We start from the raw sequence: 15,700 nt of genomic DNA on the forward strand, positions 1-15,700 counted from the left end.
CCTCGGGCCGCTGTGTCCCCTCTGCTGTCCTTCACGGCTCATGCCAGGGCTCCCCGCGGCTCGGAACGGCTCGGAACAGCACGGCTCCGGGGACAGGCGCTTTTCCAGCTGGCCACGGCGTTCCCGGCGTGTCTCAAGGCCGTCTGCGTCCAAGGGTCGCGTTTGCCGGCGCGGAGGGACGAGGTGGCTCCGCAGCTCGGGGACCTCGTGCCCTGCCCCGCGCCCCCCGCGGCTGCGGACAGTGGGGGGCACGGAGCCGCAGCCGCTCGGGGGTCCGAGGAAAAAGGCAGGAACTTAACTCCCATTAACCGTCCCATTGTACCGGCCGTGGGAATAATCGGGTTTGCTAATGCAATTGCTGCCGCGATGCGAAAATCCGACTGGAAAATGTATTAGAGCAATTATCCGCCTCCCTCCGCAGCCGGCGGAGCATTAATATTCAATTTTGATGTGGAAGCCCTATTATGTTAATGACTTTGGTGACAAAAGTCGTTAATGTAAGTCGGTTCCTTTATGGCGCGGCATTAGCCGGGGTGAGCGCGGCCGCGGGGATGGAACGGGGGGCACGGCGCCCCGGAGGAGCCGGGATGGGGCAGCCGGGGGAGCCGGGTTGAGCCCCCTCCCCAGCCCGCACAGCCCTCCCGCCTCGGGCCGATCACCGGGGCTGCCCGTGCTCCGGGGGCTGTGCCGGGGCGGATTATCCGCGCTGCAGCGCATCCGGCAGCGCCGCTCCCTCCGCTGCACTGCCCTCCTTTGTTCTCTCCCGGGCCTCGGGAGATGCACCGGTGCTTCCCCGGCTGCCGGAGAGCGCGGCGGGGCCGGGCCGGGCTGCCCGCTGTCCCGGCCATCGGGAGACGCAGGGGCCGTGCCCCGGGCCGGTGCTCGGTGCGCTGCCGCCGCCGTGGTTTGGCAGCGCCGCAGGCGGGCCTGGCTGGATGGGATGGAGCCGGAGCTGTGCGCTGGGGGTGGGACACGCGGGGAGGGCGATGAGGAGCGAACGGAGCGTAGTCGGCACCCCCCGGCCTGGGCAGCAGCACCCCCGGGCTGGGCAGCAGCAGCAGCCGCCACCGCGGCTCCCGGCCGGGAATGTCGGTGCCACGGGCGGTGTGACACTGAGCTGGGCTGTGGCGGTGTCCTGGAGCACTGGAGGGACTGGGACGGACAAACATGGAGCTGGGAGCTGCCTGTGACGGAGAAAACGACCGTGACCTTCACCCCTCCAGCACAGAGCTGCTCCTCCTGCCGCTGCGCTGGCAGTGCCCCGGCTTTGCCATCAGTGTGCCCATGGCACGGGCATGGGGCTGCCACTGGAGCCGGTTGGGAACCAGGATATTTCTCAGCAGATCCCAGGCACAGGATGGGATTTCCCGATGGGAATTTTCCTTTTCGGGACCCCGTGGGAGGCTCCTGCCCGGTGCAGTCCCCTCCGTGTTGGGCACATGGATCTGTCCCAGTACACAGATCCACACGTGGCTCCGTCCCAGCCCTGTGTGGGGCAGCTCCGTCTGCATGGCCGCTGCAGTTGGGATTTGCTGCCCAGAGCCCCCAGGACGGTGCCCCCGCCCCAGTCCCGGCAATAACGGGCGAGCGGGGCCAAAGGCACCCAACCCAAACTAACCCTGCTGCCACCTCCGGCTGCCAGGGCCTGCCCCGACCCACAACACACCCGGACAGCGCCCGAGGTTTGCAGCCGGGGCTGGGGCCGCTCCCCCGTGATCCCCGGGGTCTACCGGAGCAGAAGGTGCCGAGCCGCTGGTGGCACCGGGATCTGGCACAGACAGCCATGGACAGGCACGTGTCCTTGGCACTGCTGGGGACGGGGCAGCCGCTGGGGACACAGCCCGGTGGCGCCGGGGTCCCCCCGGTCCCCTCGCTGTCCCCGGTCCCCGCGGAGGCGGCTCCGCGCGCACGTGGCCGGGCCGGGCCGTGCCCCGCGCTCCGCCCCGCGCCCCCCCCGCGCGCCCATTGGCCCAGCGGCCCCCGTCCCGCTCTCCCATTGGTCCAGCGCCCCCCGTCCCTCTCTCCCATTGGCCCAACGCCCCCCGTCCCGCGCTCCCATTGGCCCCGGAGCCCTCCACAAACAAAGGCCGGAGCCCGGCGGGGGGCCCGGCGCACCGCTCTGATTGGCGGAGTGAAAGGGCGGAGCGGCCCGGTTAGGCCCCACCCACAGAGCAGCGCCGGATGGCCTAATATGGAGTTGGGCGGGGCTCGCTCATTCATGCGCGCGGGGAGGGGCGGGGCCACCACGGGGCTGCGCTTCCCGCCCGCGGCGCGCGCGGCTCGTTCCCACGGCGCGGGCGGGTGAATGAACGGGCGCGCGCGGGGGCACGGCACCGGACCGTACGGCTCGGTAAGGTCCGGTAAGGCACCGCGCGGCTCGGAACGGCTCGGTACAGCTCGGTGCCTGTGCTGGGCGTGGGTATGTGCAGGTGGGGAGAGGGTTCACGCGCGGTGTGACGGTGCCGGGGCTGCGCGATGGTGTCCTGGGTGTGCGGGGCTCGCGATCGTGTCCTGGGTGTGTGTGGATCCCCTGGTTGGACCCCCGGTGCTGTGTCAACCTGCACACCCATGCGTGCTTTGTTCTGGGGGGCTTCCCGGGGCCCCCCACGGCCGTGGCTCTGCATCGCTCCTCCCCAGCCCCTGGGGCAGCCCCAGCATCCCAAGTGCTTGGACACCCCCATCCCAAAATGCATCCCATGGTGAGTACCCACTGCGGGGCCCCACGGCTGGCACTGCGGTGACACTGGGGTGACACCATGGCGGGGACACCACGGGCTTTCGCCTCCCTCCAGCTCGGGCTGTGCTGTTTGTCCCACGCTGCTTTAACCCCCCTAGATGGGTTCAACCCCTTGCCTCCATCCTCCTCATCGTGCCCATAAATTCATTCCCGATCCCGTTCCCAACCTGCCCGGCACTCGCGGGACATGTGGCGGCTCCCAGCTCGTGCTGCAGATACGGACTGAACTTTGGTCCCTGAGCAATTAAGGTGCCTGAAACTGCACTTCATTAATGGTTGTTCTGCAATAAAACCCATCAAACTGCCCTTATTTGCAATATAAAACTGCAATTTGTTTTAATTTATGTTTTTCAATCCCTGCCGGCTGTTTCCGGGGATCTGCCAGGCATCTGTCACTGGAACAGGAGCAAGGTGGTCCTGGATGTTGGGTGGGGTGAAGGGGGGACATGGGCTGGGGTGTGGGTGGGCTTGCCCCAGGCCTGGAGAGGGGGTTCCCATTCCTCCCCATTCCCTGTGGGCCCTGCTGTGTCCCCCAGGGCGGGGGGGGCGGGCAGGGATGGTTCCAGGGAAGAGCATCCCAGTGCCGTGGGAGGCTCATGGGAGCCCCCTGGACGCAGCTGCCACTGAGGCAAATCCCGGAGCAAGAGTGGGATGGGTGGGAGCAGAGATGGCCCCAGCTGTTTTCCTGGGACAGCATCACCCGTGGGAGCTGGGAATTGGCTCAGCTCAGCTCTGTGTGTGCCAGCACACGTGGGCACATCCCTGCAGAGCGGCCCCTGGGCATCCCGAGGGATTTGTGCTTCCACAAAGCAGGGCAGGGTCCCTGCGGGCTCAGCCAGCCCTGAGCCCCCATTTCTAATTACAGTCACTTGGCTGTGCCATCCTCCGGGGCTGGCTGTTCTCCGTGGGAGGAATCTGGGCCATGGGGCAGGGCTGGGAAGGGCTCTGAGCCACCTGGGATTCCCGGTGGGAATGCTGCTGCTGGCTCCCAAACCCCTCAGGGCCGTTTCCCGGCTCCCAGTGTCCCCTGCCGGCAGGGCAGGGTCGGGGTCCCTGGTGGTTGGAGCTTTCCAGAGGATTCTCCTTGCTCTCGGCAGGTGTGCGATGGGAACCTGGCACTGCTGGGATGGACTCAGCTCCTGCTGGAGGCAGAATTTGGGCTATTTGGGGCTGCAGAGCAGCTCATGGTGCCTGAGGAGCTGCAGCAAACCCCATTCCCTGGGGATGAGCACAGACGAGCCCCGGGGCTGTGGCACAGGAGGGTGGCAGAGCAGGGGGCAGCTCCCCTGGTGTCCCCATTGTGTGTCACTGCGACTCCTGGCTGGCTCTGCACATTTCCCGAGCCCCCGGCTCCCACCCGGACATGGAGAAGCCACCAGAGCCCTTTCCTGGCCATGGGTGACATTCCTGAGAGGATCCCTCATCCCACCCTGAGGACACGCACGGACGCAGCCACCGCTTTGGCACAGGAGCCAGGAAATCACAGCCAGAGCTACCGATGCTGCAGCACACCTGGAGGGAATTAGGCCGCCTGTTCACCTCCCTGCAAACCTTCTGGAGAGCGAATTCCTGCGGTTTCCCATCGCAATTGCTGCAAATTATACGAGCGCCACGCTTCGTTCCGTTCTGATGGGAACGTGCCCTTGGCGAGTGGCACTCAGAGCTGCCGCCAGCCTGGCCTCGGGGGACCCTTCCAGAGCCCCCCGAGAAGATAAAGAATCCCATCCCCAATCTTTCCTTCTTTTTTCCCTCTCCCGTGGGATGTGGGGGTGCAGAGCTGGGGATGGCTGCGGGTGGGATGGGGAGCAGATGTGTGTGCACAGCTGGATGCGTGCCCAGATGTGCGGGGGGAGGGGATGCCGGGGGTGATGTTCTACCCTCGAGGGCCCTTTCAGAGGCCGCCATCAGGCCGGGGACCCCCGCTCGGGTGCCAGCGCTGCTGCGAGCTGTGTGGTCATGTGTGTATGCGCACACACGCGTGTAAAGGCGGCTGCACGCCCCTCTCCTTGCCTTTCCACGCGCGGATCCGCACGGATGTGTGTCCTGGTGCATTCCCGCACCTCCCTGGCCGTGCTCGGCTCTCCGGGGGTGCCCCCAACCACGGGGACCCCCCTTGGTCCTCCACCACCAGCGAGTCCAGACCTCCGGGGCGGCAGGAGCGGCCCCGCGTGGATGCGTCACTTCCTGCGGCGGCGGAAGCCGGAAGTGCCGCTGTGGCCGGTGCCGGGTCGGGGCGTGCCCGGTGGGGCCATGGCGGGCACGGCCGGCTGAGGGGGACCGGGGGCACCGGGCGCTCCGAGCCGGCCGCGGGGCTCAGGGAGCAGCTACATACCGGGTGCCCCGGCGCGGGGATCCTCCGCCGCGGGCCATGGCGGCGGCGGCGGCGGCGGGTTCCAACTGGGGCCTGATCATGAACGTGGTGAACAGCATCGTGGGGGTGAGCGTGCTCACCGTGCCCTTCTGCTTCCGACAGGTGAGCGTTGGGGCCGGCCGAGGTCCTGCCGGTGTCCCCGGGCTGCGGCGGGGGGTCGGGCCGTGCCCCGGCAGCCGAAAGCCCCGGCGGGCCCCTCCAGGGCTGGGCCGGGCCGGGCGGGCAACGGCCGCTTCTGCCCTTCTGGCCCAAACTGGGGCTTCGTTCCGTTGGAGAGGAAAGTCAGTGAAGTAAACGCTTCAGACCCAGAGCGGGCATCTCGTGTTCCGAACACCGCGTTTGTACCAGTGGTGACGTCTCCAAGTCAAAACTTCTGCTCCACACTCTGGGTTTTCCCTGCCCTGTGGTCTCCAGCTGATGGTTTGTGCTTGTCTTGTGAGGAGAAGGGAGAAATGAAATCCAAGGGTTTGCCCACATGATAAACGTAACTTGGAGGCTTTTCCCAGCCCCGCTATGCCCCCCGCCCCTCCCTGGCATCTGGGGCTGTGCCAAGCCCCTGCTGGGTGCCCGTGGGTGCCAGCCCTGCCCGGGGACCGGGGCTGGCTGAGCAGTGTGTGATGCCAGCTGGTTGTGGATAAATCAGTTTGCAGCAGGGGTGGCACCTCGGGGTCTGTCTGTGCTCCCTGGAGGGGTGAGCCAGGGTGGGAATTCTGCTCCCAGTTTGCTGCTTGGAGCTTGGACTGGTGCAGCTGGGAGCTGTGGGAAGCAGGTGTGTGTTCCCTGTGTCCTTGTGCTGTGGAGAGGGTGATGTGGAGGTGGTGGGAAGGGGACAGAACTTTCTGAAAGAGGGAAAAACATGGCTGGAACACCCGGGGGAGGCTGAGGGTGCTGAGGGAGGGTGGCTGGACTGTGGTGGGGGGCTGACCCCCATCTCCTGCCCTGCTTCTTTGCAGTGTGGGATCCTCCTGGGAGCCATGCTGCTGATCTTCTGCTCGTGGATGACCCACCAGTCCTGCATGTTCCTGGTGAAATCAGCCAACCTCAGCAAGCGCAGGACCTACCCCGGCCTCGGTGAGACCCCAGCTCTGGGGCTGCTCCCCAGCCCTGCTGCTCCTCTGACAGCACCACGACCTTCCTTGGCCTCCCAGACTGCATTTCCTCAGCGGTGCTGTTGGAACAACAAATGTTTTTTTTCTTGCTGCAGTTCCCAGCTTCCTTGTTGTGCCTCAGCCTCTCCCCGGGGCGGTGCTGGCGTTGGATCCTGCTCCCACAGCCCTGTTAATGGGTGCTGAGTTGTTTTGACTCTGCAGGGCAGGGAGGAGATGATCCAAACCCCAGCTCCCGGGAGCCATCTGGGATGAATTGTGGGGCTGGGATGAATTAATTATGGGTCTGGGCATGAGCTCCCCACCCAGCCAGCCAGTGCTGCCGGGACAGCGGGTCCTGCCAGCCTGGCACGGAGCTGGGCTGCCTGCATCTGAGCTGGGAGCTCCTTTATGGCTCAGCAGAGAGGAAACAGAGCGAGCTTCCAAAGGGCTGAGAAAACAAAAACATCTGGAAGATCCCTGCGTGGGTTTTGGCTGTGCCAAAACCTCGGAGCTGAGCGCTGGCGCCAGGATTGGCCTCTGCTCGTGGCCTCTCTTGGGATTCTGACTGCCCTGGGGAGCAGGAGGAGGTGTTTGGGTTCCACTCCTTGCTGTTGGCATATGGAGCAGCAGGAAAAGTCTCCTTTTCCTCGTTCTGCCTCGCTGTTCTGTGGGAGGAGGGAGCTGTTTGGCACTGCCCTGGCACGGGGGCTCCCAGCAGCTGCTGACAGATGGGTCTGCTCCTCCCTCAGGGCGCCCGAGGTGCTGCTCCCAGGAAGCACATCCCAGCTCCTGCTGACTTGTATCTGCTAGGAAAAGACAAGAGGGAGAAGCCCCGTGGCTGGGAGGTTGTTTTGGTGCCAGGGGGAAGGAGGAGCCCCCACCCAGCTGCTGCTGCTCCCTGCCCCTCACAAGACGCCTTTGTGCGCCGCTTCCCAGAGGACACAGAGTCCCTGCACCTTGGAGTGTGTCCCGGGGAGAAGGGATCCTCTGCCCGCCCAGGAGCCAAGGGGCTGCCATACAGACAGGGCCAGCAATGCCTCCCAGCTTCCTCCTGGCAGGGGGGGCTGGCAGCAGCGCCGTGCCCGCTCCCGGAGCCCTGGCAGAGGTGCCACACGCTCCCGCGCCGCATCCCAATGCTCCGGGGTCGGGCAGCTCCACACAGAGCCCTTTGTCCCCTCAGGCTGGGCCCGGGGACATCTGCGGGCACTCCTGGGAGGCTTTGGCACGGAGGGAAGTTGTGCACATTCCCTGCAGGCGGGCACAGCCTTCCGGAGGAACCCCAGCAGCCATGGCTTGGGCACAAAGGCTGTCCCAGGCCGGGGCTGGCACTGCCCCCTCACCACTGCGGGAAGGGGAAGGGCTGCAGGGAGATGTGTGGGTGAGGAGGGAAGGGCAGGAAGCTCCCAGATGGGTTTTAAGCAGGAGATGAGTGAATCCCTCCCCTTCCAGCAGCACTCGGGATGTGCTGGGGCTGTGCAGGGCAGCTCAGCCCTGCAGGGCCAGGGGTTGAAGCTCTGTCCCAGGAACCACACTGGGTTTGAAAGGCTTCTCCAGGTACTGAGCAAGCTCTGCCCAGTCTGGGGGCATTCCAAGATCCCATTCCAAGGATTTGACTGTACCATTTATTTTACAGTTGTTACCTCCTGGAGAAGATAAAGAATCTCATTTTTACATTGTCCCCACAGTGTTTGGAGGCTTGTTCTCATTGAGCATCAATTCCAAACAGCCGGGGAGATGGGCTGGTTGCAGCATCACCCCAGTCTGTGTCCATATCCAGGGGCTGGAATGTGCTCAGCAGCACCACTCCTCCATCCCCCAGCTCTGAGCTCAGCCTGTTACTGACCCATCTCCAGGAGGGATGTTTTGCTCTTGCTGGCTCTTCTTTCTCCTCCCAGACCCTTTGTCTGTGGGCCTGACCCCCCCCAGAGCTGTTGCCTTTTCCCTCCTGGCTGTGAATTCCCAGAGGAGGCCGCTCCCCGTGCCCGGGCATGGTGCCTGGTGGCATCTGTCCCACTGCCCTGTCACTGATCCAGCTGCTATTTTGGGTGCTCCCCCACATCCTTGCTCTGGGCTGTGGGTCCCTGCCGTGCCTTTTGCTCATTCTGTGGGAGAACATCTCGTTTCCTGAATTTTTAGCTGGAGTGGAGTCCAAGGAAATCAAGAGTTGAAGCTAATATTTAAAATAGCAGAAGAAGCTTCCAGAAAGGATCTGAGTTTGTTTTTTGGCGGGCTCTGGGAATGTTGGGCTGTGTCTTGAGGGAAGGCAGAGGGGACTCCAGGGTGGTGGGTTCATGCTGGACCTCACTGGCAGATTTGGGCACTGTGGTCTGGGTTTGGCACCAGAGCTCCCCATTCCCGTTCTGCCCAACAGGAGCTAAAAATAGAATAAAGTTTTCTTGGCATTGTCTTTTTAAGAGAAAACCCAGTGATTTGAGGACTACTGAGCATTTTGTGCTCCAACCCCAGGATGGGAGGGAGGGAAAGCACAGCCTTGGCAGCAGCCCTTTGGTGTGGGTTGGGAGCACTGGGTATTCTGGGAATGGGATTGAACGTTCTGGGCACCAGCTCAGCTCTCCCAGCCAGCCATGTCGGGCAGCCCAGTTCGAGGGGGAAGATAAAAATAAAAAGGGGACTTGGACTGGAATTCTGCACCACTTTAACTTTCGCCACACACAATCTTGTACAGGGATATTTTCTCTCCCATTGCCTTTAATGGCTGCCATGTGTGGCTGCTGCTTCACACCACTTCTGGTTTTAAATAGAAAAAAAAGAACCTGCTTGCTGGCTTTCCCTCATCCCTGCTCCTGTCTTATGTGGTTTTCAGTTTCCAAAGGGAAAGGCTGAAAAAGAAAGTGGGAGGGTGAGGGAAACTGCCCCAAAATACCAGTGGTGGGTTCCTGCTGCACTGCCCTGTGTCACTGCTGGTGTCTAATTGTGAACTGACATCTTGCCCTGTTCTGGACCTTTCTTTGACTAACTTCCACTCTTTTTTCCCTTTTATGCCAGCATTTCATGCCTATGGAAAAGCAGGAAAAATGTTGGTGGAAACAAGGTAAATCTGCTGCTGCTTCAAAGTGTGAACAGTTTGGGTGTCTGTGGTGGGAACCTTTCTGAGCCTTGCTGTGCTCTCCTTCCTCCTGGAACTCCACAGGAGGCTGGGTGAGATGCCCTGAGCACAGCTCCCAGGTGTCACCTCCATCCCTTCCAGCACTTCCCAGGCTCTGGGAGCACAGAAGGAAGGGATGAGCTGCTCTGCTGTGAAATCACAGCCGTGTCACTCGTGGCAGCTCTCCAGGGGTGCCATCCCTGCTGTGGGGTTGGTGGGAGGGAGCGTTTGCTTCCTTGGATCCCAGGATCTGCTCCACTCCTGCCCTCTGTGCTCCCTTCCCTGAGAGATGCCTTCAGGGGGAACCCTGCCTCCATCTCTGCTTCCTCCCATGACCCCAGTGCAGATGTCAGGTGATGGCACAGTCCTCACAACCCTGCTTTTTCCAGCAGGGATTCTTTTCCAGGCACGTTGAGCCCAGGGCCGGCAGCGGTGCCGGCTCCTTCGCTCTTCCCAGCTGCAAACTTCTGCTCAGCACTAAAAATACACAGAATATTCCTCAGATGTTACTTGTCCATGCAAGCAGAGGCTGTAATTGCCACAGGGATGTTCTATAATTGGAATTGGAAAGGAAAGTGGTCCAGGAGTGGGAGGAGAAGCAGTTCATGGACAATCTTTTCATTAAAGTGTGGTCCATTGTGTGGAGAGATGTCGGAGAGCCCACTGGATATTGAGACTCTCATGGCAGGGTCCTGCAGTGGGTGTGGGGCTCTGAGAGCCTCGTGCTGATTCTTTTGAATTTTTCCAGGAGTTCAAGGAGTTCTTGTCATCCAAGATTAGTTTTTCTTGTTTTTTTCCCCATGGCTCCCAACAGGAGTTAAACCCCTGTGTAGGTTGTAGGCAGAGCTGCATCCCCGAGTGTTTGGTGTGGATGGAGGTTCTCTGGTGGCTGTTTTGCTGGGATAGAGTGCAGGGGAGGTGTCCTGCTCTTCCCAACGCTGAGGATGGAATGTGGCTCTCCTGACCTGTCCCTGTTTGTGTTTGCAGCATGATTGGGCTGATGCTGGGCACTTGCATCGCGTTCTACGTCGTCATCGGCGATTTGGGCTCCAACTTCTTTGCGCAGATGCTCGGATTGCAGGTGAATAAATCACTCCTGCAGTGCTCCCTGCCCTTGCACTGTGTCCCCTGGGGACAGCAGAGCTCCTGCTCAGCATCCCCTGGCGTCCCAGGGGGGCTTTGTGGGGTCCCCTCATGGAGGGATCCTTGTGCACGGAGCCTCTGCTCTGGGAAGTCTGGGGAGCTCAGACATATGGCAAACAATCAGCTGTGTAAAACTCCAATAAGGCATTTCCATCAAAGGAATTCTTTTTAACTTGGTCCCTTATTAATTCTGGAGCAGATTCCTGGGGGAGATAATGCTTCCTGCCTTAATTCCTGCCCCAGTGGGTAGTGACAGGCAGTTCCTCTGCCTGAGCTCTCCTCCCTGTAGTTCAGGAGGGATTTTTGTCCTGTCCCTGGCTGGTTTTGTGGCCAAAGTCTCTGTGTTCCTGCCTCCTCAGCCGTGTGATGAGCCTGCTGCTGGCTCAGGGTGCTCAGAGGCAAGAGGTGCTCCTCAGAGCCGGCATGAGGGCCGTGCAGGGAAGCAAAAGGATTTTTGGTACAGTGTTATCTGTGCTGCCTGATGCTCCTAAGCTCAGATTAAGGAACTGTGAAGTTAAAAAAGATGCGTTGAGGCTGCAGCCAAATTAGGTATTAAATATTTCCAAGCATTCCAGAGTGCTCTGCTATAATAAATAGCAGTGTGAGGCTTTGATTAATTTTCTGGATTGGAGTTTTCAACACTTTCAATTTCTCGTCTCCCCAAGTAAATTTAGGTTTTATTTAATTGCGTGAAAATACCTAAATAGCTTGTGCTGGATTAGCATTTAACCCCCCAGCCACCCCCCAAATTCTTCCAGCTTGGACCTGTCACACACTGCAGAGCAACAGTGGCACCCAGTGACTGTCTCAGCTCAGCACAGACAGAGCCCGAGCTTGCAGCATCTTCAAACACCTCCAGACACACAATTGCACTGTTTGAAGTTGCTTTCCAGTCTGGAAAGCTGAGCCATGCCAGGGTTTGCTGCCTGGGGGGTGTGTGGGGTGTCCTCCCTGCTGCAGGTGTTGATGCAGGTCTGTTGTGCAGGTGTCGGGCCCGTTCCGCATTGTCCTGCTCTTCGCTGTCTCCCTGTGCATTGTCCTTCCCCTGAGCCTGCAGAGGAACATGATGGCCTCCATTCAGTCCTTCAGTGCCATGGCTCTCATCTTCTACAGCGTGTTCATGTTCGTGGTGGGTACGGACACCGGGCATCCCCTTCCTTTTCCTCCTTTCTGTTCATTTTTGTGATCAGTTGCTCCTGTGATGCTCCTGTGAGCTCCCAGATGCTCCTGTGATTCCCTCTTGGAGCTTCAGCCCTGTCGCACCCAAATTTCAGGACTGGAAGGAAAGGGAGCTGTGGGAATTCTCTGCATGTAACTTTTCTAGTAGGCTGTGCAGGGTCACACCTCAGAGCTGCCTCCTCAGGGGGGTGTGGAACCTCCCAGGAGCTGTGCCTTTAAGAAACCACAACATTCACAAGAGCTGGCTGCACTGAAACATCTCTGGAGATTAGAAACCCCATCCAAGGATATTATAAACAGACATTCAGACATATTTACCTTCTGCTTCCTGTGCAACCCAACTCCTGCCAGTTCTTGTGTCCATGGCAAGGGAGCTCCCTGGCCTCGGCTCCTCCCTCTTTCCATAAAGCTTTTCCTTCTCTTTGGTGAGCTGGTGGTGTTAAATGGCCCTGGAGCAGCAGGTGGGATCCTGTTTTAGGACCCTTTGTCTCTCTCTGCTGAACAGGATTCTCTAAGGCCAACGGTGCTTCCTGTTTGGATTTAAAAACACATTTTAAAAAGTGCAAAAGAGGTTGCTTTGAACAATGATTCTCACAGTGAGCGTGTCAGTGGAAACTGTGTGTGCTCTGATGGCATCAAACAAGGGGGGAATGTCACAGATCCCTTGGAATACACCCTGGGATCCTTGATGGCCCTGGGATCTTTGGTGTGGGTGGGACCCAGTGGGGCTGGGGAATTGGGATGGGGCCGTGCTGGCAGCTCGGGTTATCCCAGCCTGGCATTGCTGCTGCCGTGGAGCTGTTTGGGGCTGGCTGCTCACCCCTGCTGTCTGTCCTGCTGCAGGTTGTGTTGTCCTCCTTCAACCATGGGCTCTTTAGCGGGCAGTGGCTGCAGCGGGTCAGTTACATGCGCTGGGAGGGCATTTTCCGCTGCATCCCCATCTTTGGAATGTCCTTTGCCTGCCAGTCGTAAGTACCTGCCTTTTCCCAGCCCTGGCACTTGTTCCTGCTGGGAGTTTGTGTGAGGGGCACAGGGTCAGGAGGATCTGCAAGGGATAGATACCATCTGCTTTGGTGGTTTGTTTTCATCGGGGTACTTTACAGCTCTCTGAAGTTCAGCCTCTCATTCAGTCGTGACCCTTTTGTTACCCAGACCCTTTTGTTATTCCATTTCACCTGGGAGTTCTTGTAATGGAGCAACTTGAGACCACTGGAACCAAACAGCTCCTCGGGAGCTTCTGGTGCAGCTGCAGGAGGGATGAAATTCCCCTGGTTCTTGGAGGGAATGCTGGAGCACCAGGAAAGGCTGTGCCACCCCCCTGTGTGACCCCCTGAATGCTGGGGGCTGCTCTGCTCCCCACATTTCCTGCAGAGCACTCTGAAGGTCACACAGGTGTTGGCTTTGGAAGGGTGTTCCTGCATTTCCAGAATATTGTAGAACTCCTGCATTTCCAGTTCCCTGGGTGTAGTGGCACGTGGAAGGAGCTGAGAGCAGACCAGGCTATTTCCACCTGTCCAGTTCCCTGGGTTTGGGAGGGTTTCTGTGACAGGTGGGAGAAGGTGAGGGCAGGCCAGGCTGTCCCAGGTTTCCAGCAGCATTCCCTGCTGCACCAGGACAGCAGGTGAGTGCTGTGTGACAGCTCTAACCCGTGTGAATCCAGCCCTGGGCAGGGAAGGACTGGCCTGCTCTGGAAGGAGCATCCTTCTCTGGAAGCCTGGCAGAGCTGGGCTTCCCCCATGTAGTTCCAGCAAACGGGTCTCGTGCCAACAGTAAATGAATGTGACAGATAAAATTTGCTCAGACTGCTGTGTTTACACCCACTCCAAGATCCAAATCATCATTTCCCACTTACTGGCTCTCTTGGCAGCTCAGATCCTAGCCCGGCACACTCCAGGCTTGCTGTTTAATGTCTCCATTACAACTGGCAAAGGGAATTGTGTTCTCTTGCAGCTTTACCTTGTTAACAAATCCCTTTCATTTTTTTTTCCCTTATGGAAGCCATGCAGTACCCAGAACAATTTTCCTGGGAGCTGGAAATGCAGGGAAATGGTTCGGTCTGGACCTGTGTGTGTGCCTAAATATGGGCTCCATGGCAGCACTTTTGTGGCAAACCCAATCTAAAGCTGTGTATTCTTTCCAAACATCAGGAAAATACCCTGTCCCTAGCCCAGGCAATATTTGTATATTTTTAAAAATTTCTTTCCATCTGTGTATTCTCTCTTTCTCTCACTACTCACCTTCTATATATTCTATTCCTCTCTTTAGATGTAGTTTAACTACATAGTCTCAGCTGGGTAGATTTAACTTTACTAACCTCTGAATCACCTTTTTAACCATCCCACACACTGCAGAGCTTCCCTTTTCCCCCTCTTTTTTCCTTCCCAAGCCTGAATGTTTGGCTGGAGCCTTCCCTCAGATGCTGAAGGCCAGAATGTAGCTGGAGGTAGCTGTGGAGAGGGCAGGGAGGAATCCCAAAAGGAGAGATTCCTAGGGAAGCCAGTCTCCTTTCTCCAGGGAGGAATCCCAAAAGGAGAGATTCCTAGGGAAGTCAATCTCCTCACTCCCAGGGAGGAATCCCAAAAGGAGAGATTCCCAGGGAAGCCAGTCTCCTCAGTCCCAGGGAGAAATCCCAAAAGGAGAGATTCCTAGGGAAGCCAGTCTCCTCAGTCCCAGGGAGAAATCCCAAAAGGAGAGATTCCTAGGGAAGCCAGTCTCCTTTCTCCAGGGAGGAATCCCAAAAGGAGAGGTTCCTAAGGATGCCAGTCTCCTCAGTCCCAGGGAGAAATCCCAAAAGGAGAGATTCCTAGGGAAGCCAGTCTCCTCAGTCCCAGGGAGGAATCCCAGATGGAGACTCCCAGGGAAGTCCTTGCTCCCTGCTGGTACCTCCAGCCCCAGAGCCTCCTTTGATGCTCAGGGATTAAGGGTTAAGGATCTTTCTGCTGGGCCCAGCCTGACACACTTCCTGGGAATGGCTTGGTGCCCACTGGAGCTGGGGATACCCCTTCCCATCTCCCTGCAGGCCCCCCCCTTCTCCCGAGAGTTCCGGGATGTAGCCGCTAGAATTAAAGTAACAAGAGGTTAATGAGTTGCTAAAATATGCACCTGATGTCAAAAGGAACATTCCCCACGCTTTCCAAGGCTGTAAATACCCCAAATCCCAGGGAATTGGCACTTGTGGCTTTCTATGAAGTGAGCTGAAGTAGGACAGGCTGCTGTGCTGGGGTTTGTTTGTTTAATTTTCCTTCAGACAGTGGGATGCTCCAACCTTCTTCCCTCTTTTCCTCTGTAAACACTGTGTTGCTTTAATTATCAGCACGGAGAGCTCCAAGAACAATAATCTCTGGCGCTGGGGCTGGCCCAGAGCCACCCGTGGCCCCGGGAACAAACGGTCATTCATTTTGCAACCCTTCCTGAACCCAAATGTTTACATCACACGTTTCGCTCCACGTGGTGGGGTAGGGAGAGCAGGAATATTTTTGCAACACTTAAAAGTTATGAGTGTTCTGAAATCTCTTGGCATTAGCAGTATAAATTGTGGAATAGCAGCAGGTGTTTATGCTCCAGAGGGGGAAGGTGTCAGGGATTCGTTGCTGCTGGGCTGAGGCAGAGATTGGGCTGGGATTGGGGGTTTTCTCCCGTTTCCTGCAGGTTTCCTTAAATATTTTACCCTTTTTACAGTCAGGTCTTGCCTACTTACGACAGCTTGGATGAGCCGTCTGTCAAAATCATGAGCTCCATATTTGCTTCTTCCCTAAACGTGGTCACCACCTTTTACATCATGGTAGGAACTTACCCTTCTCTTCCCTTGCCAGAAATCTGGAGGGGCCACAGGGATGAGGCTTTATCTACAGCTGGGGCTGGTTTCTGCTTATCTGTATTTATTCTGACAGATAAGTCCTCGTGCTGAAAGCAGAGTTAGGTGGGAGGTGATGAACCCAAGGGCACAGGGGGCACTGGGAGAATCCAGGTTTTCAGAGTAGCATGTTTCCTTGGATGGAGGCAGAGTGGAGGCCCAGATCTTCCCAGGCCCAGCCTGGAGCAGGGGCTGCTGCCCAGAGTTTGGGAGAGCTTTTTCC

At 58.6% G+C, this 15,700-nt stretch overlaps 1 protein-coding gene and 1 long non-coding RNA gene across 5 annotated transcripts in view; both read left to right on the forward strand.

Moving 5' to 3' along the window:
• Positions 1 to 2,256: 2,256 nt before the first annotated feature.
• On the forward strand, positions 2,257 to 3,061 carry LOC139601946 (uncharacterized). The gene is made up of 2 exons (XR_011683072.1): positions 2,257 to 2,350; positions 2,836 to 3,061. It is a non-coding gene; the product is annotated as an uncharacterized lncRNA (long non-coding RNA).
• Positions 3,062 to 4,766: 1,705 nt separating this feature from the next.
• SLC38A10 (solute carrier family 38 member 10) overlaps positions 4,767 to 15,700 on the forward strand; it is a 30,230-nt gene continuing 19,296 nt past the window's right edge. Inside the window, exons 1-7 of one of the 4 annotated variants that reach the window (XM_071451503.1) lie at positions 4,767 to 5,210; positions 6,062 to 6,179; positions 9,203 to 9,248; positions 10,290 to 10,383; positions 11,431 to 11,574; positions 12,468 to 12,592; positions 15,303 to 15,405. In XM_071451503.1, the coding sequence (XP_071307604.1) occupies positions 5,106 to 5,210; positions 6,062 to 6,179; positions 9,203 to 9,248; positions 10,290 to 10,383; positions 11,431 to 11,574; positions 12,468 to 12,592; positions 15,303 to 15,405 (735 nt within the window). In that variant the 5' untranslated portion in view covers positions 4,767 to 5,105. Of the gene's footprint in view, positions 5,211 to 5,247; positions 5,529 to 6,061; positions 6,180 to 9,202; positions 9,249 to 10,289; positions 10,384 to 11,430; positions 11,579 to 12,467; positions 12,593 to 15,302; positions 15,406 to 15,700 lie in introns of those variants that run through there. The other 3 variants (XM_071451501.1, XM_071451502.1, XM_071451504.1) reach the window with 3 other exon arrangements.

This window comes from Agelaius tricolor, unplaced genomic scaffold, assembly GCF_023055355.1.
Source record: "Agelaius tricolor isolate 1412-34295 unplaced genomic scaffold, bAgeTri1.0.p SCAF_32, whole genome shotgun sequence".
Lineage (NCBI taxonomy): Eukaryota > Metazoa > Chordata > Aves > Passeriformes > Icteridae > Agelaius > Agelaius tricolor.